Genomic DNA, 26,856 nt, shown 5'->3' on the forward strand with positions numbered 1-26,856 from the left:
TATTACGTATGATTTTTACTCCTTTGCACCGTTGGATCCATGAGTTCTGGGTATCCATGACTGGATGACTACCATGAATTTGGCTACTGTTTGGGTCACCTCATTACTTCTTGTGCTTGTACATCTTCTTCTTCTCTCGGCCTCTCCTCCTCCCTTCTCTTTTTCTTCCATGGCTTTCTTTCCATTTTTTTATGTTTCTTTTAATGACAAGTTTTTATGCTTGCTGGTTTGATCAGGGTATATTTTTCGAAGACAAAACCAGGCTTGGATCCACCCCACCAAGCTGCCATAACAAGTGCAACGAGTGCCACCCATGCATGGCGGTGCAGGTGCCTAGTATGCCTCGCCGTGCCGGCCGGTTGGATTCGCCCTCGGCTTTGCCAATGAGATTTTTTGACTCGTCTCCTCAAGGGAACAGATACTCATTTTACAAGCCATTGAGTTGGAAATGCCGCTGTGGGAACCGCTTCTTCAATCCTTAGACCAAATTGCATGTCCAGTATACAGGCTTGGTCTTCCTTTCATTCCCCCTGGTTTTGTAAATGGCATTGAATTGTTTCTAATAGAAGATGTTCGTTTTTATTTTTATATTTATATTTATTTTGTAACATAATTTTCTAAGAAAAGTTTGATTCCAAAAAAAGAGATCTTTGAAAATTGTTCTTGAAAAGAAATTTTGAATTTGCTAACATTTATGATCTCTATGTTGTGTCATGGGAAATAGTTTTATTTATTACTTTCAATAAATGATTTGGGAGTCTCAATCAATGGGATGTGATAACTTTTACAGACATATTTATTATTACTTTGGTGATTGTTACAGGAATTATTATTTGTTCACATCTCTGATGAAAATAATGGAGTTTGGTAGTTTATTTTCAAGTATTGTTCTCTATTTGATATTGAAAAAAAAATATATATATCAATTAATAAATAGCCATTTAAAAGCAATTTAAATTTTATTACGTGAAATTTGTTTCGTGAGTCTCCATAATTAATAGGTTGGATAAAAAATTATAAACTTTTATTCCCTAGATGATTAAAGAAATAAAACCAATTCTAGGATAAAAATGATCCTCTCAATAAAAATAAATGAATTCTAATATTTTAGATTTGCATGTTATTTCACGTCAATTTCGACTAGAATTAATAGACGATGTATTAACGTATGATCTTCGTTTGTTGACTCAACAAGTCTCGTATTAACTTATGATCTTCGTTTTTGACTCAACAAGTCTCCATGCTACACGTCTTGACAAGTGACTGACCACATTGATTGGAGTCCACGTGGATTAGTTACTTTATTATAACCATATTAACCATATTAATGATCTTAAAGATCGAGATCTAAATCAAGTTCAAAGTATGCAGTAAACTCAAAGCTTAATCGAGAAAGGGTTGATCGCACCAATAATCTATACATTGTGAACTCGTGGGGGAAGTGATAATGTAAAGAGGATTAGGGATTCGTAATTGAGGCATACAACGGTTGCAAAATCCGTTAAGTTGCCGGGAGCATTCCGCGCCACAGAAATTCGAAGCTGGCCTCGTTTTCCATTTCTGAGCCATGGCGAGCATCACTACAATGCTCGTTCGCCCCACTCTCATACCCTCTTCTTCTGATCTGGTTTCCCCTCCTCTCCGGCGATCTCTTCCTCCCACAGCCATCCACTTCCGGACCTCCAGAAAATCCACCACTCACAAACTTTTCTCCCTTTCAGTCTCAGCTTCTTTACAAGCTCTAATATTCGACTGCGACGGCGTGATCCTCGAGTCCGAGCACTTGCACCGCCAAGCCTATAACGATGCGTTTGCTCATTTTGACGTTCGTTGCCCTAATTCGACGTTGCAGCCTCTCAATTGGAGCATTGAGTTCTACAACGAACTCCAGAACCGCATTGGTGGCGGTAAACCGAAAATGCGATGGTATTGTTCTCTTTTTATCATCATTGTTTGTAATATGTTTGCGTTTATTGGTGTTCTCTCTCTTTTTTTATTTTTCTTTTGCAACCATTAGGTATTCAAGGAGCATGGATGGCCATCTTCAACGATCCACGAGAAGGTTCCGGAAAATGATGAGGACCGAGCAAAGTTGATTGATATTCTTCAGGCATATTTATTTAATTTCCTTACTTACATGGATATTGTTATAGTGATGTAATGCTCATGTTTTTATCCTTTGGCCTCTGAGAAGAGGTTTAGGCTACGAGCGCTTCTGTATTTTGTGTTAGTTTAATTTAAATTGGGTATCCTAGTATTTGATTTTTTTTATACTGGATTAGTCTTTTACATACGTACTGTTTGAACACTCTACAATGGTATGATATTGTCCACTTTAAGTATAAGTTTTCATGGCTTTGCTTTGGACTTCCCCGAAAGGCCTCACACCAATGGAGAAAGTATTCTTTGATTATAAACCCATGAACATTCCCTACATTAGCCGATGTGTGACTTTCATCATCCAACACCTCCCCTCGAACAAAGTACGTCTCTCCTTAATCAAGGTCCGACTCCTTTGGAGTCTTAGTCGTTTTTTACTATGCCTTCGAGGAGGGTTGACTCCTTTTCTTTTGGAGTCCTTTGTTTGACATTTGAGGATTTACCAATCAATATCATGTTAGATGAACACGACTATCCACATTGGTATGATATTGTCTACTTTGAGTATAAGCTCTCATGGCTTTGCTTTGGGCTTCCCCAATAAGTCTCACACCAATGGAGAGAGTATTCTTTGATTATAAACCCATGAACATTTACTAAATTAGCCGAGGTGGGACTTTCATCATCTAACACAAACATCCTCGTGCATTCAAAGGAAAAGTTTATTACTGGCATAAGCTTGTCTTCTTAAACTGATCTATTGGTTCTAGGGCTATGACCCATATACTTTGTTCTAACAAGCAAGTTAGTGATTCTCAGAGATTTTATTAATTCCTTTCTTTGATATTGTAGGACTGGAAAACGGAAAGGTACAAAGAAATAATCAAATCTGGAACTGTAAGCAATTAATTAGGCTTCATCGCTCTCGTTTATGCAACTCTCATAAATTGTGCTGCTCGAGTGGCTTGTAACAAAGATTGCTTTCACTCCAGCAGGTGAAGCCCAGGCCTGGAGTTCTAAGATTGATGCATGAGGCAAAGTCTGATGTAAGTAAATATAAGTTAGCCATTATGCCTTTTCCTTGAATAAAGTTCCAAATTTTGAATTATCTTATCCCATTTGGGAAGATATCATCTTATTTTTGCTATCTACTGTTTTTGCCTTGTATCACCTGTGGTAGTTCGATCCATGTTCCTCTTCTAAAACACGTGCCAATTAGTTGGGAACATTTCTCTGTTCATTTTATCATTAACCTATTTTATAATCGTTCTTTGCGTCAACTCTATCATTAATTTGTACTTCCTGTGTCATTACTTCATTTCTTCAAGTTGCTTAAGATATTTAAGGTAAAATATCATAATGTTTTGTAGGGCAGGAAACTTGCTGTATGCTCTGCAGCTACCAAAAGTTCAGTTGTTCTTTGCCTTGAAAGTCTTATTGGAATTGTAAACCTTCAGACTTTGTTTTAATGAATTTAGAATCAACCGTCCTTTTATCGAGGTAATAATTTAATGTGCTTCTCTGATTTTAGGATCGGTTTCAAAATCTTGATTGCTTTCTTGCTGGTAAGCTTACTGCTTTTCCCGTGTAATGCTTTATTGTGGAATATAAGACTGCCATGCACTATTCCTGTTCATGATTCGACGTATAGCTATTCAACAATGAGGACATAATTGAATCCATGGGTGAGGGTGATAAGCTTGAAAGAATGTATCAGAGCCTTTTCTGTAGGATAATTGAATGTCCACTCATGCAGTGGATGAACTACAAATGGTTCCGTAGTCCTGTCTTATAACTAATAGGGTTGCCTTGAAAATCAATGATGATATTATTTGTTTTAGTTCAGTTAGTCCTGCTGGTCAATTCATTTTTAGGTTCTTTTGTATCTTGTAGGTGATGATGTGAAGGAAAAAAAAACCTGATCCATCCATTTATATAACAGCTTCAAAAGTAACTAATACATAGCTCAGGACTTTGAAGCCTTCTTCTTTTGACATGCAGCGGGCGTGCATTGTTTTTTTTACTGTGACATATGCATTGCAGAAGCTAGGCGTGTTAGAAAGGGATTGCCTGGTGGTTGAGGACAGTGATATTGGCTTGCAGGTATATCAATTGTTTAGCTATTATGTTATACATTGAGTACTTGGAGAATGAAAACAAAATTTTTATATAAATTTTTTTGTTATGTTATCTGATACCACTTGTAAGGATGACTACCTTACTATTTGTATTGATAATAACGAGCAGCAAAGCGATTACAAAATAGCCCTACACCCAGCCTATTCGAGAGGTGGTAACCTCTCCGTAGAACATTATTCCATTACAAAATGTTGGATGATGAAAGTCCCACATCGGCTAATTTAGGGAATGATCATGGGTTTATAAGTGAGGAATACTAACTCCATTGGTATGAAGCCTTTTGGGGAAACCCAAAGCAAAGCCACGAGAGCTTATGCTCAAAGTGGACAATATCATACCAAATTGGAGAGTCGTGTTCGTCTAATATGGTATCAGAGCCATGTCCTAAACTTAGTCGTGGCAATAGATTGGCAAATCCTCGAATGTCGAACAAAGGACTCCAAAAAGAAAAAAGGAGTCAAACCTCCTCGAAGGTATGAAGGCAGTAAAAAATGACTAAGACTCCAAAGGAGTTTGAGACTCGATTAAGGCGAGGCGTGCTTTGTTCGAGGGGAGGTGTTGGATGATGAAAGTCCCACATTGACTAATTTAGGGAATGATCATGAGTTTATAAGTGAGGAATACTAACTCCATTGGTATGAAGCCTTTTGGGGAATCCCAAAGCAAAGCCACGAGAGCTTATGCTCAAAGTGGACAATATCATACCATTGTGGAGAGTCGTGTTCGTCTAACACAAAATACTTCCCATCTTCTATCTCCTGCTCGAATACGAAGCTGTTAACAAACCCTTCCCAAGCGCAGTATCCAGGTCTACACCTACGCTGAACTACCATACTACACGCCCCACTAATATCCACAGACATCCTTAACTAATTTCCCTTTAAAGGCTGGAATGCAATGTGTCATAACCTACACAACTTCCACAGCTAATCAGGTAAGAATTCGCTCCGAAGTTTATGTGTTATGTTTCCAGGCTCACAAGTAGATCGAAAACAATATGTTTTCCCTTATCTCAAAACTTGGCCAAGTATAACCCTAATGGTGACACTATCTGGATTTATTGAAATTAGGATTTTAAAGAAGCGATAGCAACCTATCCAGACTTGAGTGATATAAGGTACGTAAGCTAATTAAGTTAATCTATTATGTTGTGTTCTTTATTTAATCCCTTGGCATTATTCTTCGTTTTGGTTTTGGCACAATAAATGCAGATTGACGGACTTCGACGCTCTACTACAAAAAGTTGCCACTACAAGATAGAAAACTGTTTACAACATTGAATTGATTAAATAACCAAGGAGCTTCCCTATGAAATTTTTTTCTGCTGAGATTGTTTTGGCATTTCCACAATGTACAGGTGTACATGTATATTTGAATGACAAGATTTAATTATTTTATTTTTCCAATCCTATTCCTTTCTAGAAAATTAATATTTTGAATGCACTACCAGAATCGGCATCATAACATGCCTCTGTTTAGACATTGTGCATTGGTCGACGGTCAAGGTTAGTTGATACAGGAGGAGCTGGACTTATTAGCCTTCTCAGGTGCCCAACTAATTCACCCTTTGGCATACACTTATCAGGAATCTGACTCATAGCTTCCAATTTTATTGCTTTAAGATCTCAAGTGAATGCCTGCTGTCTTTATTGCTTTAAGATCTCAAGTGAATGCCTGCTGTCATAGCTTCCGTTTCTTTTTTCGTGAGGTGGCGGACTGGGGATTAGGATTGTTTTGGCGGTGGAGTCGGTGGTATATCAACGGAAAGCTGTTCAACTAAATTAACAAAGAATGAAGCTGCGTAACGGTAAGTCTTATTGACTGATACTCGATCAAAGAATTAGCCTAGCGTGGCATAAGTACTGTTCATTCCCGATAAGTCTTATTCACTGATACTTTTTCCCCATGAATATCCTCGTTAGTACTACGATAACCCAAAACATAGTTCTTCGAAATTGAGGTCTTGAAGCTTTTCATCTTCGTTGATCGAGATGAGCAAGTCAGTGGCGGATAAACCTCATGCAGTGTGCATCCCATATCCAGAGCAAGGGCACACGTTGCCTCTTCTGCAATTAGCCAAGCTTCTTCATTCAAACGGTTTCCACATAACCTTTGTCATCCCCGAGTTCTATCACGACCACATAAGGCACTCCCAGGGACCTGATGTCATGAAGGGCTTATCCGATTTCCAGTTCCGGATCATACCAGACGGATTGCCGCCATCTGAACGCAAAGCCTCCCCAGATGTTCCGACTCTCTGTGATTCAACTAGGAGAAACTTTTTGAACCCATTCAAACAGTTGGTGGCTGGGTTGAATTCCTCGGTCGAGGTACCTTCAATAAGCTGTATAATTGCTGATGGGGTCTTGAGCTTTGCTATAAAGGCTGCTGAGGAGTTGGGGATTCCAGAGGTTCAGTTTTGGACTGCTTCTGCTTGTGGCTTCATGGGGTATCTGTATTTTGATGAGCTTATTCAAAGAGGAATTCTGCCGTTCAAAGGTATGAACTTTCCTGAGGCTTCTACACTTTTATCATGTATTGCGATGTCCATGAATTTACAGAGTGGCGATAAACTAGTTGTTAAAAGTTTGATTATGATTATTGTTTTGGTTTAGTTCAATATAGCCATGGACATATTACTGTTCGAATTTTACTTGGAAAGAAAATCATCATCTTATCTGAAAAACCTGGTTTAAGCTTTTATTCATCCCAGAAAATTGCCATTTCTTTTCCAGATGAAACATTCTTGAGCGATGGTACACTTGACACACCCATCAACTGGATCCCGGGAATGAAAAACATCCGCCTGAGGGACCTCCCAAGTTTCATCAGAACTACAAACATAGATGACGTAATGTTTGATTTCATGGGATCGGAAACCCGAAACTGCTTTAGTTCTTCTGCTATCATCTTCAACACATTCGACGAGCTTGAACATGATGTGTTAGAAGCAATTTCAACAAAGTTTCCCCAAATATACACAGTTGGTCCCTTATCCTTACTAAGCAAAGAAGTAACTGAAAGCCATTTGAAGCCATTAAGATTGAGTGTGTGGAAGGAAGACCAAAAATGCCCCGAGTGGCTTGATACACAGGCCCCTAAATCTGTTGTGTATGTAAGTTTTGGCTGCTTAACCACGGTGACGGACCAAAAGTTGAGAGAATTTGCATGGGGACTGGCAGAGAGTAAGCAGCCATTTTTGTGGGTACTGAGGCCTGATATGGTCTTGGGTGATGCAGCTATTTTACCTGAAGATTTCTTAGAAGAAACGAAGAACAGGGGATTTCTAGCAAGTTGGTGTCCGCAAGAGCAAGTTCTGGCACACCCATCAGTTGGGGCTTTCCTCACTCACTGTGGTTGGAATTCTACTTTGGAAGGCATATGCGGGGGCGTGCCATTGATATGCTGGCCATTCTTTGCAGATCAACAACCAAATACTCGATATGCTTGCGTCCATTGGGGCATTGGCATGGAACTGAACGATGACGTAAAGCGCACAGACATTATAGCAATTCTGAAGGAAATTATGGAAGGAGACAAAGGCAAGGAGTTGCGGCAAAATGCTGAAGAGTGGAAAAGGAAAGCAGAACATTCAACTGATGTCGGTGGTTCATCCTACGGTAATTTCAATAGATTGATTAAGGAACACTTTTATGTTAATTAGTTAGCTTAAGCAAATTAGTCATGCAGAGAAACATATTGCAGAGCTTAGTTTATACATGCTCTTGGATTAATTATTACTCATTTCCTTGAACTTTTGACATTTGCTCTGCCCCTGAATCTATGCGGTATTAACAAGAGTGATTTTAGAAAAATAATCAAAGAAAAGATTGGACTAAAAATCCTGAAGAAATAAATTAAAGATTGGATTAATGTCAGTTGCCAGATAGCAAATCCATGGCCTGCCAATTAATTCTAAATTAAAAGATCAAAGTAGAAAGTGGATAATAGTTTAGGGACAATAATTGAGAGACAGGACGAACAAGAAAAGAAGACAAAATAGCATCGTTAGGTTTAAACAAAAATATAATTTTATAACTTTTATATTGCGTCATTATAGTCTAAAGAATTGATCAAAATAAGAAGATAAATAAGTTCTTGACCGACCGTTCCCAAATTTGTTGACCTTAAAATTAAATAAAAGGAAAAAGAAAGGTATATTCAAAGTTTGAAACAAAAATAATATAAAATTTGGGGGTGGTGGTGGTGCTCGACGGACTTCTTTGCCTTTCTTTTTAGTTTTTAATAAGCAGGCTGTGACCGTTGTTTGTGATGAAACTTGGAAGTCTGGCTGATTATAATATTTTTTCAATCCTACCCTCTTGTATTATAGTATCAACTTGACAACTTTTGATTCCATTCTTTTTAAAGGTTCTTCGTTCAACAAATAATTTATCAAATAACGTGGTTTATGTGAACACACTGATCTTAGTTCAGTTGATAATAATAAACCAATGGATAATAAGAAAGCAGAGGGAACCCAGTGCAATGAACCAATGGATAATAAGAGAACCATAAGGAACTGAAGCAGGATTTACGACTCTTATGCAGTTCGTATACAGTAGAATCTTCGCAAAGCTCCTCACCTTTTCACAATTATAAAACTTCATTACATTAACTACAAAGTGGTAATATACACTAATTTTATAACATAAAAGTAGAAGCAGCGGCGGCGGCAGCTGAACGCCACCATGAAGTTGGGACTGAAGCAGAGAAATTGAAAGCTCCGGGGGAGATCCATTCGCAATTTCAGTAGAAACTTTCACTCAGATTTGGGATCATTTTGGTGGTGAATTTTGGCCTGGCTTGATTGGTGAGCATCAACAAGGAAACACTGAATAAGCTTGTTCATCTCCTTGGGCTTCTCTATATTTAAAGCATGCCCTGCTTTCTTTATCACCACTAGTTCCGCACCATCACCTATGTGGCTGTAGAAATCAATAGCAAAATTGAAGATATTACCCAAAAGAACCAACTAAATTTTCAGTTCTTAACTCGAAACACACCAGAATGCAGAGATAAACCCAAACAAGAATTAACACAAGTTCATCAGATTCACCTTTTGAGTCTGTGTGCCAATTCCATGGGGAATACCAAGTCCTTTTCTCCCCACATTATCAGTGTAGGCTGCATCCATTGTTAATCAGCCAGTCAGAAGAGTGGAACAAATTTTAAAAGCACATCTAAACTCTGAAATCTTCTAATATATAATTAATCAGACAAACCTGAGTAATCTTGGGAAGATCTGAGAACTTCCTTTCCTTGTGCAATGCTTGGATCAGCTCCTTCTTTTGTTCACGGTACTCGGTACACAGTTCCTACAGCACAGCCAAATGTCATTTTAAAGTAAGCAATTTGGATGAGTCAACATAGTTTTCAAAATCCTTGAAACAAAACTGAACTTGTTTCAGATCAATGCTTGGCACAAAGAGATAACCAAGAAAGACATGAATTTGGCATAAACCCATTCATAAGATGCGAATGTTAGTCAGAAAAATCAGAGAAATAAACTGAATGATGAATTACTAACATCGATAAGGTCGTTGACCAAGCAAGAGGGTCCAATTCTAATAGGCTTGAAAAACGCAATACGGATCATTTCCTTCAACTTCTCCGGCGTTTGAGGAAGCAAGACGCTCACTGCCTCCTCGACGGATTTCACCTGGAACATCCCATCTTCCATATCTTTATCTTCCAAGCAAACACCAGTACAACAGAGCACCAATTTCTCCATCCTATCAGGGAACTGTGCAGCCATGCTATAAGCCACAAACCCACCATAGCTTATCCCCACCGCGTTTGTAGTCCGTACTCCATGAGCATCCAAAACACCCATCACACACCGAGCCTGAAATGCCTCGGAGCGATCGGAAAGGGTGGTGTAGGATTCCCCAAAGAAGACCAAGTCAGGGACATAGATGTTGAAGTGGGCGATGAGTGGGCGGACGAATTTGTTCCACTGCCACACTGCATTTGCTCCCATGCCATGGATCAGAACCAAATTGGGCTTAGTTTCTCTGCGGGTTTTGGGGATCCAGCAGTGCATGACGGTGCCGTTTCCGAGATCGGTGGTGGCGGATCTAAGACCCACTCTGGAGAAACAGGAACGGTACCACGCCTCCATGATCGATCCATACCTAAAACACTGAGCCATTATACTAGAACAGGAACAAATTGAAATCCTGAAAATTGTATGAGAAATGGATGGAATTTACTCTCCGGCAATGGAAATTTGGACTGACGCTCTGGGGATGAGTGGGAGTCGGCAGAAAGCTAAATGGTTATATAGAACAAAAGGCACACCCATTATATTTTAAAATTTTATTTACCATTAGACTCGTTAAAATCCTTCTCAACATTTTTTTCAAGAAATAATTGATGAAGAACCAACAATACTTGGTCAAAGCAATTCAGCAGAAATTTTAATTACTTCTATAAATAATAAATTCATTCAGATATATATATATAAATATGTAAATGGACTACACAAACATATGAAGATACGAGAGTATCATAGTTAAGATTGGGTCACTGCTTTTGGTCAAACCACTTCATTGATTTCAAAATTAGAACCCTCACATGTTATCCATATTTTAAATTTAATATGGATACCTCATTCTCTCGTGCATCTTTTTTTTCTTCTTTCTCTTTTGTTGGTCTAAGTTATGCAGAATAAGTTATAAGAATCTAAACAAACAAATAAAAATGGAACTGTTACAATTGAAAGAGAATCAAGTTTCCAGGTCAAATATTTGATTTTGACTATTTATTTCTAAAGAATGGGTATAAACTAAGCAATTACAGGACTGATTATATCAATTTGAGTCCTTTCTATTCATTTCCTAATGTTCTCCACGCAACAATTATTAAATGTTTTAGAGTGCTTGAGCTCAAAAACACCATAAAAAAATGTAAACCGATTGTACAAACTTGAAAATTGACTTCAACAGAGAGTTCTACACATGTATGTAAACATCAAAGCCGTGCACAATGAACACAGTAAGAACACCTTGATCATCTACTGCCATATCGCAATTTGCTAAGCTAAATAATGCACACATACCCAATTAGATTCTTGCGAATGCTTGAACCGAGTTCCAAATGATGTCACTGTCTACATGAAAAGGTAACCTTCTTTTGGATACCCATACCCAGTTAACTGTCAAATTTGGCCCTTGAAATAATCCTCAAGGTTTCCGTGAAGTTGACGGTCCGAGGTATGAAACATTTTCATGCAACCCTAAATAAAAGCAATTGAATTACATCATTCACTGGGCAACCCCGTCGCCATCTCTCCTTTCCACCCCTTTCCTTGATGCCCCATTTCCACCTCCTCCCACCTTCCCCAAGCAATGACAAGTATTAGTAACCATAACTAAGGAAGGGGCCGCGCGTACGCAGGCCCCCACTGCCACAAATTATGACGTAGGCTCTGCCACATTGGACAGACCTTAGGCGGGCACCCCTCCGAAGTGCAGTGGAGGTCACCAACCTAGGCTATGGATCTTCATGGTCACCCAAAAGCCCCGTCCAGGTAAGTATGTTTCATCGTAGCCCGTTGATTTCATTTTATAGGTGGTGCGCGCTTTGCTTCTTTAAGACTTCACCGATGTGGGACAGACAAAACGAAAGTGCATTCCAAAAATAGAACCAATCTCGTCCTTTGGCTTTCCTGGGCAAACTCTCCGTTTCTTTTGTTTTGTTTTGTTTGGTTTTCTTTTTTCTCTTAAATAAATATTCAGCTTATAATTTGTAAGATGGATATGATAAGTGTTATGTTTAAATTCCTTGCACTGCACATAATATAAATCAATTTCTACAAATCATATATTCTTAATATTTAGGATTTTGATGAATTTTAGTAAAGAAACAACTTGGGATAAGAAATAAAGGCATATAAAATCAAAATTTATCTTCAAATTTCTCATCGTATTCATAATCAATACTTAAATTTAATTTAATTCCAAACACGATTTGAGAAATTTGTCTTTCAACAATTGAAGAGATACCGGCTTTAATTTTTTTTGTTTTTTTTTAAATATCTATTTTTATTAGTTTCTTTAAGCTATTCAGAATCCGTTTAGGCTTGAGGGAATTAAAGAGAGAAATATGGCTGAAAATTAAATTGATCAGAAATAATTAAAGTAGAAATATTGACTTATATATACATATTCAAAATGTGCACCTCCTTCATGGGGAGCTCGTCGTTTATTTTCCCATTTCCTTCTCCAGCGCATACAATATGTGTGTATATATATATATACTAATCATGCCCAAAAAAAAAAAAAAAAAAAAAAAAACCCAGAAAAAGATTGGACGATGACTTATAGTTAAACTGGCATCATGATCGCCGGCGACTGTGCGACGGTGGCTCAGAACGACTTGGTTGTTCTGAAGTTTCATCGTCGTCTCGTTCTTCGGCGAGGAGATACGGGGGAGGGCAGCGGTCCAAGTCTTGGGTTTCCCATTCCTCAACATCTATGCCCCACTCGCCGGAGTCCATCCCGGCCATTGCCAGAGCTTCCAAAGAGACAGACATCCGACTTTTTTTAAAAAAAAGTTCTCTAAAATAATGTATCGTTTTCGTCTGTGGGCTTGCGGGAATGACCATTATTTATATCTAGTTTGGGAGAGGTAAAGCTTCACGGTTTTCACAAAAATCACAAGCTTTTGCAAAAGATCTGAAGATTGAATCTATATCTTTTAACGAGTTGGGGTGCTTTGGTTCTCTGTTAATGATGCGATATTTATTAGCTCCAGAAGATATGTAGACTTGGAAACTACGTTGCAGATAGTTATTGGTGGGGTTGTGATCCTCGTGAAACTCCATCCATTCTCACACACGCATGCTTCGTTCTTGCTACCCCTCCACCAAATTCAATGTCCTTTTTGTAGTTAAGGTATTTGTTCCAAGAACCTGCCTTCCAAATATCCTTTTACCTTACCTAAATATCTTTTTTACACAACTACTTTTACACCTTTTTTCCCCTCCCACAGTAAAATGGTCACAGGATTTATGAAAACAAACTTTTTTACACAACTATAGATTTCGTGTTTAATTTGATACAGAGTAGTAGTCGATCCAAGAATCCAGTTTCAATATAGAAGAATCTAATAATCAGAAGGCAAATGAATCAAATTTTCCATATATATGCAAAGAATTTCGTATATACAGATCTCTGAACAGACCTCAAAAACCACAAATTTTCCATTCCGATTCCGAATCGAAATTACATGGGAGTCCCAGCACCTGTTGCAAACAGTGATTCTCAATGGAACCAAACCCATCCAGAAATGATTCGAAACATCCATCATCCGAACCATTCCACGCGTTTGGGTGATTAACATCCTTCGAAATTCGATTAGAGTCTCCATCTTCATCCGTCTCCGGCGTTGCCGCCGTGACGGATGTTTTCCCCTTTCCATCGTCGTCATCCGCCACTGCCGGCATGTGGCCTTCGAACAGCGCCATATGACCAAACAACTTGTCCTTACGGGAGAAGGTCGTTCCACACGAACACCGCCACTTGGACTCACCGCAGTGCTTCAAGTGGCTCTTCAAGTCGGCCATAACAGAGAAACTCTTCTTGTTGCAACGATTGCAGGAGAACATCTTCGGGCAGTGGCTCCGTTTGAAGTGATTTTTTACGCAAATCAACGACTTCAGTGCTCTGAACTTTTTGTGCATTTTGTTTCTCGGACAACCGTCGTAAGGGCAAGAAAACCGACTCTGCTTCGCCCTGCAGTTCGCACCAACAATATCCAACGGCTTCGCCAACGCCTCTGGGGTCTTGAATTGATTCCCATGGGCACGCATATGCATCCGCAAATTCGCGTCGCGCTTGAACCCTTTCCCGCAGATTTCGCAGAAATGGATGTGCTCCGCTAGCAATTCCATCGCATCCAACTCCACTATTTCCCTATCCGGCTCGAATTCATCTCCCTCGACCTTCAGCTCCGCCATTGATTTCTCTGCTACAGGATTCGGATGAGTTAGAGTCGTCAAAGCCGTCAAATCCAGCGTACTCGGGGTTTCCTCTCGGGCGCAGGTTAGAAGAGCGGCGCCGTTGACGATGATCTGTTGGATTGCAGTGGCGATTTCAGATGAAACGGCATCCATCTGCTGATTGCTAATACGAACTTCTCTGTCGATGTTATCTGATAGGAATATTTGGACGGCATCCATTCTGGAACGGATCTTCGAGAGGTTTTGCAACGGAACCAGCAGGCCACCGTTTCCGATCATAGTCATCGGAAGTGGATCGCTGGAAAATTCCATTGAAGAAGTGGGATGATTCATGGGGAGTCGGAGTGTTGTTGCAGCCAGGAAGTTGCAAGGAGAGAAGGAGGTGAATTTGACTTAAATTCTGGACTCACTCGACTTATTGTGGGATGTTCAAAATGGCGTCGTTTTGGTGGTACGAAGATCGATGAACCCGGGCTGTTGTTCATTGAAAGTGGAACCGGGACTTTGGATCAACGGAGACGGATTAGCCTGCGTTTATTGTCAACAGAAAACCAAGGGGAATAAAATATTTTCCCTCCATTTTATTATTTATATTTACTGCCAATTATAAATGAGTCTTAATTTACCAAAATAAGAACGGACCATCTTAAAATTTTCTTTTTAATCTTTAAAAAAGGAAAAATATCCCCTTATCCTAAATTAATTATTAATTCTCATTTTAAGTGTTAATGACAAAACACTTAATATATCTCTTGAAATATTGATATTCCTCTTTGTTTCGATTCTATAAAAAAAATTATTTACAATTTATTGAATTACAAAAATATTACTTTTAAATATAAAATAGAAACTATATTAATGAAATAAATATTCTAAGGCAAGATATCAAATATGTAAGTCTTAATTTTATGAAATTGCTAATAGAATTTTTAATAAATATTTATGAAATGTTATAAATAAAAAATAAGCTAGCACTCGTATGGTTGACATTTTGATTATACTTCATATGTAATCAAATATTGATTTATTCCTATATTAATATCAAATTCACGAATATATTTGAAAGTATTGAAATTAAAATTTTTTCATACATTATTTATTGAATCAATGGAATTTAATATCGGTAGGTATTTAATAATTAATTTATGCAGTTGGAAGAGGCGACCGCAATGTGCCGATGACTTGGGACTTATTCTCACGATTTTCCCCCTCTAATGGTGCTTGTCATTGATTAGAAGCCAAGTCAATTTAGCGCACATGCCCTAAAAAGCTTTCGAACAAAAATCATTTTTTTTTTCACTTTATTCATTTTCATAAATTAATTAAATTCAATCATTTTCATATTTTATTCAGAAATATTTTTGAAATAGTCGTCAATAAAGATGGGTATTGCTAAAAGTACTTTTATGAAAAAGTTAAAAATAAAAAAGTTATTAAAATGGGTTAAAGTTTTAAGTTAAACTTTGAACAATTTTTTTTTTTTTTTTTTTTTTTATATAATTCTTCAAATTTGAAAATTTAAGTGGACAACTTACAGAAAAAAACTTAAAGTTATTAATATTAAGGCGTTTAACTCCTCTCTTTATTGTATTTGATCAATTTGAGTATGCTGTACATAATAATTAATTAAAATATCAATTAGAAAAGACAAAAATGTCAATAATAATGAAAATTTTAAATTCCCAAGATTTTGAATAGTAATTTTTTTTTTTTTTCATTCTTCAAATTTATATAAGTTTTAAAATTTATTTAATATATTTATCCGATATATAGAATTTTTACATGACGAATAAGTACTAAACATTTTTAAATTACCAGTATATAAAATAATTTATTTTTAAGAATTAATAGACCTACTTAATATTTAATTTAACATCGTTTGGCGTAATAAAGAGATAATTGAGAGTTTGAAAAGTAATATGATGGGGATGGGGAAAAGGCAGAAATGGGAGACGGGAGGCGGCGGGGTCGACGGCGGGGGGTGGGGTAACGGTGGCGGAAGGAGTTGGACCACCGTCTTGTTGGCTGCGTACCTGGTAGGAACTAGGAAGTGGAAATGACGCAAGCAATGACGAGCAAAACAGGAGAAGGAAGGAAAGTAGAGTGTTGGCCAATTAATAAAATCCTCTTTATTCTTCGCACGTGCTCTCTTCTGTCCATCAACGTGAATTCCTGTGTGCGCCACACGCCTCTCTTTTTTCGATGCTAACTCAATCGTGTAAAGACAAAATTGTCTTCTTCCTACCATTTTCTTAATATCTATAATTTAAAACAAATTGCATAAAGCTTAAACTTTTTAATTATTTGTAAAAATTAAATCGTGACCAATAAAGTTACACCTACAAAATTTAATAATTTCTCCATAAAAAATTTACTCTCCCAAATTTTCATAAATGAGAAATTATACAACCGTCGAGCTTCAAGGGCAAAAATGTAATTTAGTTTAATTTATAATATTGATCTAATGGGCCGATCTAAGCGTAGAGTTTTCCCGTCTTAGGTCCAGCTGCGATCCAATTTTTTCATGGGCCCATTTCAGAAGGGCCCGTTAAGAGATATTAATGTCTTCATCCCAAATAATTAAAAAAAAAAAAAAAAAAAAATTGAACACGGTAAATATGTTGCTAAAATAATAATAAATAATGTGGAATTCTATTATTTATTATATAATTGGTGTACTTGGTTTTTTAGTCAAAAGCCAGCCCCCATCTACTGTTTCATGAGATTCAGAAGTGGATTAGGTTTTAAAATTTTGGCCTTACATAAGAAGTCGTGGGAGAAAAGAAATTAAAAATTATTTAAAAAAGAAATAACAAATTGTAGTTTGACGAAGATGAACGATTCGACCTCATCAAAACGCTCTCTCATTATAATAACATATTGTTTTCAATTTATAATAACTCTAATTATTTAATTATCTATGTTGGAGTTAATTTTTAGGGAATGATCAAAGTTTATAAACAAATAGTAGTCTCTCCATTGGTGTGAGATCTTTTGGGGAAGCCCAAAGCAAAGTAATGAAAGGTTATACTCAAAGTGGACAATATTATACTATTGCGTAGAGTTGTGTTCGTCTAACAATCTAAATCTTTTCAACGCTCTCTCAATCAAAACAAGAAGTGGGACATAATTAGAAGACCTAAAAGTAATGGAATATAAAATGAACGATTAAAAATATAATTTGGAGTTTACCATTCAACTTTCAACCCATCGTATCAATAATAATCTGTCATGATTTAACTCTATAATCAATCGAGGAGGGAGGCACAACAAGTATCCATATCAATGAGCTAATTTATTGCCAGATTATTGTAGAGTAATGCTCATATAACCGTAGACTCTAAATTATTTAAGGTAACATAGAGTACAAAATTTGGGTCTCCTTGTGATTATTATCCTTAAGTCTCACATAGATATCAAGTCAAATGGTAGGCTGACCACCACAATATTGTTCGAGTCTATCCCAGTTCCCAATTATTTACTCCACATCAACAAAAACAAAACAAAAAGACTTCAATGTGTGTACTCCAAATTTATGCGTAAAAAACCTTTGATAGACTCAATTTTGTGGAAGGAATGAGTGAGAGCAATGTGTCAAAAAGAAAGGGCTGTTTTCCAAAAAGTTTCTCATACGTTTTCTATCAATATGGGGTCAGTAACAACCGACCGCCCAATTATACTAATAGTAGATATTATCGGTTCATTATATACTGTCATCGGTCTTCGTTCTCCCCTCCAATTGATAAGAGATCTCACAAGTTTCTCTTATCTTTACATATCCTTGTTACGTCATAGAATAGAAACTTAATAGCGCATTGGTCAACTCCCTCGAACAAAATTTCCAAGAGGAAAAAAAAAAAAAAAATCAAATAATTTAACTTTTAATAAATTAAAAAGAGTAGGTCAGCTGCTGCAGGTTAAATTTGGTGAATGATTAGTATGGATTAAATACTGATTAATGAGGCTATGAAACTAATGAAATTTAGAGACAGAATGAAAAACACAGTTTTATTTCTAGATGATGATTTCTTTCTTTTTTATTTTTTTTAATTCAAATCTGCAATTTGATGTACTGAAATTCTTTCCCACATGGAAAAATTATACATAGTATGAACACATAGGCTGCATAAGTAAATCCTCAGATGTTGTTTAATTTAAAATATAGGCACCCAGATAGTTACAAAAAAGCATTAAATATATATGATATATCTAATTCTAAAGCGAAGGAATATCATGAAACAAAGCGTCTTCAAGGAGGAGGTGGTCTGGCCAAATGGAAGCGGAGGATCCAGCAAAGCTTGAAGTGCTACATGCATCTCCATAATTGCTGTTTGAAGAAGGGCCGTCGTGAATAATATTCAGGGGCGGCAACGGTGGATCGACGGCGGGTGGCGATGGGGTGGTGGAAGAGGAAGGCAGCTGCCACGAACAATTATTAGGACCAGAAACTTCATTGTTTTGGCCGCACATTTCCTTGGCAATGAAGGGCAGGGTTTCGTAAGTGTTTGTGGTATTTGGAACTATTTCCAAGCTGGGCAAATGGGAAAAGGGGAGACCAGCCGAGTCAGTGGCGAGTGGTTGGAGAGTGGTTGGTGCGGTGAGAGGAGTATTGGTATTTGGAGTGGTCATTTGGTTTTCGAAGAGAGAGTTGATTAAATTCATGATTTCAATTTCAGTGGGATTATTATTAGTAGTAGTATTGGTTAAGGAAGATGTGGTGGGAGGTGGTTGAAGGAGGAATTGAAGGTATTGAAACTTAGCCATTTGAAGGGCTTCTGCCTGCAATCTCAATGCCTGTTCTTCCCATGAGGGATTCTCCATGAGTTCTTTAAGACTGGCCAAGGCGATGATGTGTGGCAAACTCGAAAATATGTCAGTTCGAGGCCGGTGGGTCATTGGATCGAAACCCATCTGAATTAACTTTTTCTTCAAGTGGGTGTTCCAAAAATTCTTAATCTCATTATCGGTTCGTCCAGGTAGGTGGCTTGCAATTGCTGACCACCTTCATTTAACAACACAAACCAAACACGTTAATAATAAGACCTAATTATATAATTAGTTTGTAAAAACATAGTTTTAATTTAAATTTACTTGTTTCCAAGGACGGAATGGAGATTGAGAATGGTTTGCTCTTCTTCTGGAGAGAATTTGCCCCTCTTTATATCTGGCCTCAAGTAGTTTGTCCACCTCAATCTGCAGCTTTTCCCACATCGATTAAGCCCTGAAAAACACAGTCCCAACTCCAAATTAAACTCGAAAGGAGGAAATTTTATATAAATAGACTAAGGAACAACGTAATGGAGTAGTTGGGGTTTGAGATAGAGGCACATACCGGCGAGTTTGGGGAGGGCTCTCCAGCTGCCATGGCCGTGGTTTTGGATATGTTTGATGAGCTTTTGGTCTTCCTCAGGGGTCCAAGGTCCCTTTTTCAGGCCACTCTCATCACAGCAAGGGCTCCTTCCCATTTCCTAATATGCTTCACTTTCTTCAAATACTAAGTTCAGAGTTTTATGGTTCAGCTGCCTCCTCCATTCCAACCTATTAACCATAGCCTTTCTATTTATACACAACACCGTCTTTCTTGTCCCGTGGTCCCCACTTGTCCATGCACATGGAAGCCGGCTGACGTGCTACTTCCCCATTCGCTATTTAATTATTTCCTCTCCCATACGAAATCTCAATACTACCCCTTTGGTCTCCCATCCATTCTATTCAATTCTATCGAGGCTATTTTTGGGGTTTTAATCAATTATTTAATTAACGTGAGAATTGTAGTGATTGGACTTCAGTACCAGCGGAACAGATGGCACATTGTGATTGGTCGAAGTGGAGGCATTCCATGCACGCAAACGAGAGGGGGCCAGTCGTGGTCGTCACCTCGTCTGCATGGCTATACCAAAACCTTGCGATTTAAACTTTACGTAAATAATATCTGTCCATGGCCCAACCTACGATTTCTTTTGAAGTTTATATTAACACAGAGTCCCACTAAAATTTGGAGGATTAAATAATTGATTTGAAGTACCTAACAATTTTGTGTATCAAAATGTTGACGACAAAAACGAGGTTAATATTATGGTTATTGACACAAAATGGATCCTGATGTATATGGTATTTTCAGAGGATTCTTAATATATATATATATAGTTGAAAATTAGTATTTTAATATATAGTTGTGTTTGGTCCTGAAACTGGAGTTCATAAAGTCTAACAAAGTAGCTACCCATATTATGAAATATCAGTCTCCTTGTGATTACAACTTTGAATTCTTAGTTTCTTGTAAGAATGGCAAGCTCCATAACATTAAAGACCAAGGTAAAACCAGGAAGAAAATATGCAAAAGTAAAAGATTAGCTTTTGTAGATCACTACTAACTGCCACGGATTCGCTGTAATTAAAAATTACTTCTGGTTTAAACGCGGTTGCTTATAGCAGAAAATTACAGTGTTGGTTTGAGTTTAAAAAGACCTCATATCAATGGAGATATATTTTTACTAATAAATCTATGATCAACCCCTCAATTTATCGATGTGGGACTGGCTCCTCTTCTAACAATCTTCAAGACTAGTGTGGTTCCTTCGGTTATGGAATTTGCATTGAAAACAAGAGTAGAAGCTTACAAGATTTTGGTAGCATGTTAAACTCAGAAACATAAAATAATAGATTAAAGTAGATATAACAATTTTATAGATGTTTTTTTTTTTTTTTTTTAAATAAAGAAGTGATGATGAGAGTTATTGAGGAAGAAGGGCGCTGGTTAGAGAAGAAGTTGGTGAAGCAAACAATGTAAAGTTTTGGAAATGTATTTTGATAATAACCTAAAGACGTATTGATTTGTGATTGAAAGCTCAAGTGTGAATCCATTCGTCAATGGCATTTGTTGATCCTTTCGTCCTTTTCTTCTCTGTCCACCATCGCTAATGGAATATGGGTAAACCCTCAAATCCTCTCCACATTTCTTTAATCCTCTAAATCTCGACTTTCCAATAGAATAATATCTGACTTTTTGAGAAGCACAAATCAAAGTCATGAGTGGATAATATCGTACCATTAATCGTAATGGGTTCCTAAAGAAAGAATGAAAGATTAAGATGGTAAGTATACATGAAAATAGTGGATTAAATTAAATTAAAGAGTAAAAAAAAAGGGGTTGCTTGTTGGAGGAGGGTTTGTGTTTAATTAAATTAATTAAAAAAGAAAGTTGGTCATGTCAGCTGAGCAGTGTTGAGTTTAAGAGCAGAGAGGAGGAGAGGAAAGTCATAATTTCAGCTAAACAACTGATTTGCTTCTTCTTTTAAGTTTCCACCCAATACATTTTCATTTCCAGTTTCCTCGTTCTCTCCCTCCACGTGTACCATTTTTACCCTTTCCATTTCCATGCAAAATATTATAAATTTCACCTTTTTTCATTTCTTTTTTCTTATGCTTTCGTGTTAGGAAGGTTAAATCAAACTAGTTTCTAAATCTTATTTTCCTTTAATTTTCTATGACACTAACATTATATGCACTCCTCCTCCTCCTCCTTCGATACCATATATATTTATTTTTGGGGATTAATCGTAAAAGAATAGGAGTAGAGATGTCTACGGTGTGGGAAATAGAAGTTTTGTTCGTCCACTTCCCCGCCTCCTATTTCAATTCCATTTACACAAAAAAAAAAAAAAAAAAAAAAAAAAAAAAAAAAAAAAAANCTTCTTTTTATATATGGTTTTTTTAATATAAAATATCTTCATTTCCAATATAATTTGGGTTGAAAAGAAAGGTAAAATACCCTCGAAAATTCAAAAATATTTTATAGAAAAAAAAAATATAATATTAAATTAAATTAAATTTCTCTTAAATTTCGTAATATAGTTAATTATGCATCTCTATCTCTATCTCCATTTAACTAAAAGAGTAATTAGCATAATTAACAAATTTAATTAAATCTTCACACATAAGTAGATTATATGTGAATTTGACGTCATGGTTATAGGCTGCCTATCAAAAGGGATGTACTTGTATTAATACTTCCCTACAAACCCTATTTCCACAAGACCAACTAACCAAACTTTCAGCTCTATAAATATAAAATATTATTCAAACGTTTTTAGTCCAACAACCCTGAAATTATATATTATTCTTTTAATAATAATAATAATAATAAATAAGTAAATAAATAAAAGAAAACCCTACTGGGATTCCCCTCATAATATAATATTACACTCTAGCTAGTCTACCATTCAAATTAAATATAAATGAGAATTCTTAGTTTAATGTGGGAAAAAGATCAGGGTTTTTTTTTTTTGAGGTTTGTATTGTTAGCATATGAATCTACATTTTAACACGGATAAAAGGTGAAAATAAGTAAAATTTACTCCATTTATTCAGTAGTTAAGTTTAGGATTTGGTGGTAACTTGAGCTTAATTAATTACATTGTTTGAGTACGTGAATGGAATGGAATGAAAAGTAAAGGTGGCATAAAAAAAAATATAAAATGTTTGAAAAAGGAGAGGTGGGGGAGATGAAAAGAGCTTCCTTTTTACGCCACACTTTTATTCTCAACCGTTATGCCCAACACAATGGGATTAGGAACACAAATCACCATTGAATTGATGGAGAAGCAATATCTTTCCACAAATAAAAAATAATGATTAAGATTTCTGGTTGATTTCTTCTAGATTATTCATTTCTTTCAACCCAACAACTGCCATCACTTTTTTTTTATTAATTTTATCTCATTCTATTTGTTTCACTTTCTAATAACTTCTACCCATGTCGGCTCAGATTGGATAAAACAGTATTATCACCTTTGCTAATTATGATTGGATATTTTTTTTGTTCTTATAATTGAAAATGAAGTCTATTGAGAAATGTTGTTTGGACGATCCTTATGTAAGGTCAGATTGATAAAGTGGAAATGAGATGATGATTTTCAGAATTGGAGTACTAATTAAATTCTAAAATGTCACTTATATTTCAAGCACACGGAGTTCACACTCTAGTTAACTCAAGGGTTACAAACAACAAATTATGGGTCTCGTATGAATCTGGTTGTAGTCTCCCAACAATATATTTCTTGTCTAAAAGCTTAGCTAGTGACTTGGGAGCATCTTGTGGATAAAGATTGGTGATGGGACTGTGCAGCATCTATGCCAATACATTTACCTATTCGACCACCTCAATTAATTTGCTCCAATCAAATACCCCACGAACCATCCTCAAAATGGGAGCTACCTCTGACCATATTCGGAAATTCATCCTCATTTTCATAAACGGAAGAGTATGATAACAAGATGAAAAGGACTCGATGATAATTTCATAATATCATAGAAATGTCGACGAATTCTAGTACATAAATTCCATATGGACTACAGTTGGGGATGATTCAATGGACTGTTTTCACAAGAGCTGACCATTTGTAACGTGAACAGCCTAGCCCAGGAGAAACTTTTCTGTGAAAGAGCACTGAATATTTATTTAGTAATAAACAACGGAATAGTTTCAAGTACTCAGCAATTAGATATAGTTGGTCAACTTTTAGAAAGCCATCACAGATCAAAAATAAAGATCTCAACATGCGAGAGGGCAAAAGAATGATTTGTTCTTTGGAACCCAAAAAGAATCTAATGTAATGGCATACAATATTACAACCATCATATCGTTAGAAAATTTCGAATGTCAATTTGTTGAACTAATTCTCACCTTTAAATGATTGCGTATACTATTTTCAATTCTGCAGGATTTTTTTTTTTTTCTTTATGTATTGAACTTACATATCCTCTAGCATGCACAACCTCCTCCTTGCTGTTCTGTATGGGATGAGTTCACTGCGGGTTTCAAATTTACGTCAACCATGTCCTCCTGCCTTGTTGATGACAGAGTTTCCATCCCTGGCAGTGCTGCAGCAATCTTACGAAAGAGAGGCTGCAAGATTTGTTTCAATACAAATTAAGTCAAACCTACTAAGACCGACCAAAGAAGAAAAACTATTGCAAATTTAGTGAGGATTCGTAATTTCGTGCTTTGAGAACAGAAAGGTACAGGGGGGATTTTGGATTTGTGGTTTCACGTTTCAGAAATCATAAGATAACGTTACCTTGATGTTGAACCCAGCTTTGGCACTAGTTTCTATAAACATGACTCCAAACTCCCGTGATTTGGCATCACCTTCTTCGATTGAAACTTGCCTGAATTTGTCTCCAAACAAACAGTACTTAGAGAGAACTTCTGAAATATGGACAAGGGTGTCAATAGACACTAGCAAAGTCTATATTTTTTTTTTTTGGGTAACCGGGAGTCAGAACTTTGCTCCACTATACCCGGATACTAGCGAAGTCTATTCATCATTTATAAATATGAAATAGCAACTAAGCTCAAAATTTCCTGACAATTTCGTAGGAGTTAGGAATTGTCAGTGTAGATCTTGGGTACATTAAATCGAAGGCCAACAACAACTAAGATCAGCTAAAATCCCTTCTCATCAATTTAAACGAAGTGCACACAGAGCTCGTGCCCCTAACGCAGCCTCCAACCTTCTCAAAAAAGTTTAGATTCAATCACCCTACAATTTATCAATATCTTACACTTCTGATCCTAATGTATATCCGAAATAAAGGTTACAGTTTATTCCTCAATTTTTTTCTCAACAATATCAATTTTGTTCATTATAAAATTTCATTTCGCACCTTTTCTCAACAAGATCAGTTTTGTTCCCAACAAGAACAATGATCACATCACTACCCCGTTCTGTTCGTACCTCCTCAATCCACTTGGTGGTGTTCAAGAATGATTGTCTATCTGCGTATGAACGTTCACACCAAAGTTTATAAGCACATCAACTACAACTAACTAAAATGCATCACACAATAAACGGACAGAAAATACAGAGAGAGTACTAACTAGATACATCATAGACTACTACTGCAACAGAGGAATCTCTTATGTAACTTGGAATGAGACTCCTAAATCTTTCTTGTCCAGCAGTATCCCTGTAGAATGGGAAGTATTAGGAGTATAGAAAAAATCGTATTCATATCAAGTAACATATAAATGTCATGTTCGAATATCTGAATTGACAAATAATGTGTAAGGTCAAATCGATATGTCCTATCAGCTTTCTCTTGGTAATTTGATGCAACAAATTTCATGTTCTATGATTACTGTAAACTCTCTCCAAGCCAGTGCATCAAAAGAAGAAAAGAAAAGTTTAGGGTGACCCATTTGTATTTCTCACAATTCTGTAGGATCTTGGTCAATGGATGCATATCGGACTGAAAAGAATCAGAAATCTACAACATAATGAAAAGAATCAAAATTGTAATCTAAGAGTCTGGAGGCGGAAACAAAGACAGATAGGTAAATCAATCTTCAGTAAATGATGGGAAAGAAATAAACACATCATACCAAAGCTGCAACCGAATTGTTCGATCTTCAAGGTACATTGTTTTGGACAAAAAGTCAATTCCAATTGTAGCCTGTAATAAAGTTCATGTCAGCATAAAGAAAGGAGGTCCACAAGCAGAGTACCAAGTACACTGACGACGCGTAGTTAAGGTATGAGAAATTTTAAGCGTTTCAAACTACACAGCCCTGAAATATATTTACTTTTTAAGGTATGAACCATCTTCTCCTCTCCCTCTCTCGGATCTAATGAACGCTAGATAATCTGATAGTGCATATAGTCAACCATATTAGAGGCAATTTCCCGTTCTTTTCCCCTGTTCTACGTAGTTTTTACACAGAAAACAAAGAAACGTTTCCATTTGACTAAAAAAGAATGTTCGTAGCCACCAGATGTGGATGAATCAACAGAGTAATCTGAATCATTCGGTAAATCTGATCGATTGCAAAAAGATCAATCACCGTTTGGAAACACGAGTCATCAAAGGCGTTGATGAAATTCGTAAATATAACCGACTACGTTTTCCATGTGACCACCTAAACAAACACGATTAGAAACAACGCCACATAACTCGGATCCACATGAATTCCCAGAAATTTCTATCAGGATTCAGATATATATGGAAACAGAGATGCGTCAAAGTAAGTCATTTCCAGAAGCAAACACCTATTCTATCAAACTACCGAATCAAATTAGGCGAGAGGATAAAAAGACGCATAAAATGAAGAAGATAAGATTCAAGGCAATTAGAAAGACGACCTGATAGGTGGTATCAAACTTGTCGTACATGAAGCGGGTGATAATGCTGGTTTTACCAACGGATTGATCGCCGAGGAAGACGAGCTTGTACTTGGCGAGAGGAGAAACCGTCGCCATGAAGGCAATATGGGTGTATCGGTGAAAATTCAAAGGAAAGTGGAGCAAGAAGATAGATCTAAAGCAAACCGCGGAAAAGGAAATTCTGGAGGAAAGAAAAATCAGGATGGATAATCGGTTAGAGGTTTTTAAAAGTTGGTTTCTCTCCGGGTGGCGCAGCAGCACGCACACCTGCACGCAGGAGAAGACGCGAAAGTCAAATGTTTAAAAAGTTCAACTAATTTGCGCTTTTATCCTCTTCCCCTGCACTGCGTGGGCGCGCCAAACTCAACCCCCGTCCTTCCGTTTCGGCCTCCCTTTCTTGTTTTTATTTTTTTAATTTTTTGGTCAATTTTGGATGGCCACATTTGTTAATAATAAATAGAGTAATTAGTTTTCATTAAATGCAAA

At 36.8% G+C, this 26,856-nt stretch overlaps 6 protein-coding genes, 1 non-coding gene and 1 pseudogene across 13 annotated transcripts in view; 3 read left to right on the top strand and 5 right to left on the bottom strand.

Annotated features, from left to right (window-relative positions):
- The window catches only part of LOC111478507 (vegetative cell wall protein gp1-like), a 446,768-nt gene that overhangs the window by 65,848 nt on the left and 354,064 nt on the right, over nucleotides 1–26,856 (top strand). The gene's annotated exons all lie outside the window — the stretch shown is intronic.
- On the top strand, nucleotides 1,371–5,585 carry LOC111478523 (annotated as a pseudogene).
- Nucleotides 5,510–7,997, top strand: LOC111478453 (linamarin synthase 2-like). 5 transcript variants are annotated; one of them, XM_023122723.1, is made up of 4 exons: nucleotides 5,512–5,596; nucleotides 5,690–5,786; nucleotides 5,948–6,738; nucleotides 6,975–7,997. In XM_023122723.1, the coding sequence occupies exons 3-4, from the start codon at nucleotides 6,231–6,233 to the stop codon at nucleotides 7,901–7,903; spliced, it is 1,437 nt and encodes a 478-aa protein (XP_022978491.1). In that variant the 5' UTR covers nucleotides 5,512–5,596; nucleotides 5,690–5,786; nucleotides 5,948–6,230; the 3' UTR covers nucleotides 7,904–7,997. The 5 variants fall into 5 exon arrangements, with proteins under 5 accessions (XP_022978492.1, XP_022978491.1, XP_022978487.1 ...); XM_023122724.1 differs by lacking the exon at nucleotides 5,690–5,786 and having other exon boundaries at nucleotides 5,510–5,596; XM_023122719.1 differs by having other exon boundaries at nucleotides 5,690–6,738.
- Nucleotides 8,809–10,514, bottom strand: LOC111478485 (2-hydroxy-6-oxo-6-phenylhexa-2,4-dienoate hydrolase-like). Its single transcript, XM_023122763.1, has 4 exons — nucleotides 9,770–10,514; nucleotides 9,465–9,557; nucleotides 9,299–9,366; nucleotides 8,809–9,167 (listed from the first exon to the last, which is right to left on the bottom strand). Exons 1-4 carry the CDS (start codon nucleotides 10,391–10,393, stop codon nucleotides 9,002–9,004), a joined length of 951 nt encoding a protein of 316 aa, XP_022978531.1. The 5' UTR covers nucleotides 10,394–10,514; the 3' UTR covers nucleotides 8,809–9,001.
- Nucleotides 11,620–11,781, bottom strand: LOC111478915. Its single transcript, XR_002717581.1, has one exon. It is a non-coding gene; the product is annotated as a U1 spliceosomal RNA (small nuclear RNA).
- LOC111478466 (protein SENSITIVE TO PROTON RHIZOTOXICITY 1-like) lies at nucleotides 13,355–14,804 on the bottom strand. The gene has a single exon (XM_023122741.1). The coding sequence runs from the start codon at nucleotides 14,537–14,539 to the stop codon at nucleotides 13,430–13,432; it is 1,110 nt and encodes a 369-aa protein (XP_022978509.1). The 5' UTR covers nucleotides 14,540–14,804; the 3' UTR covers nucleotides 13,355–13,429.
- LOC111478473 (transcription factor MYB41-like) lies at nucleotides 18,330–19,741 on the bottom strand. The gene is made up of 3 exons (XM_023122750.1): nucleotides 19,539–19,741; nucleotides 19,298–19,427; nucleotides 18,330–19,208 (listed from the first exon to the last, which is right to left on the bottom strand). Exons 1-3 carry the CDS (start codon nucleotides 19,669–19,671, stop codon nucleotides 18,422–18,424), a joined length of 1,050 nt encoding a protein of 349 aa, XP_022978518.1. The 5' UTR covers nucleotides 19,672–19,741; the 3' UTR covers nucleotides 18,330–18,421.
- On the bottom strand, nucleotides 23,192–26,741 carry LOC111478505 (ras-related protein RABH1e-like). 3 transcript variants are annotated; one of them, XM_023122798.1, is made up of 7 exons: nucleotides 26,350–26,741; nucleotides 25,593–25,663; nucleotides 25,089–25,177; nucleotides 24,875–24,986; nucleotides 24,286–24,376; nucleotides 23,963–24,113; nucleotides 23,192–23,641 (listed from the first exon to the last, which is right to left on the bottom strand). In XM_023122798.1, exons 1-6 carry the CDS (start codon nucleotides 26,464–26,466, stop codon nucleotides 23,970–23,972), a joined length of 624 nt encoding a protein of 207 aa, XP_022978566.1. In that variant the 5' UTR covers nucleotides 26,467–26,741; the 3' UTR covers nucleotides 23,192–23,641; nucleotides 23,963–23,969. The 3 variants fall into 3 exon arrangements, with proteins under 3 accessions (XP_022978566.1, XP_022978565.1, XP_022978564.1); XM_023122797.1 differs by having other exon boundaries at nucleotides 23,192–23,654; XM_023122796.1 differs by lacking the exon at nucleotides 23,192–23,641 and having other exon boundaries at nucleotides 23,666–24,113; nucleotides 26,350–26,740.

This window comes from Cucurbita maxima, unplaced genomic scaffold (assembly GCF_002738345.1).
Source record: "Cucurbita maxima cultivar Rimu unplaced genomic scaffold, Cmax_1.0 Cma_Scf00004, whole genome shotgun sequence".
NCBI lineage: Eukaryota > Viridiplantae > Streptophyta > Magnoliopsida > Cucurbitales > Cucurbitaceae > Cucurbita > Cucurbita maxima.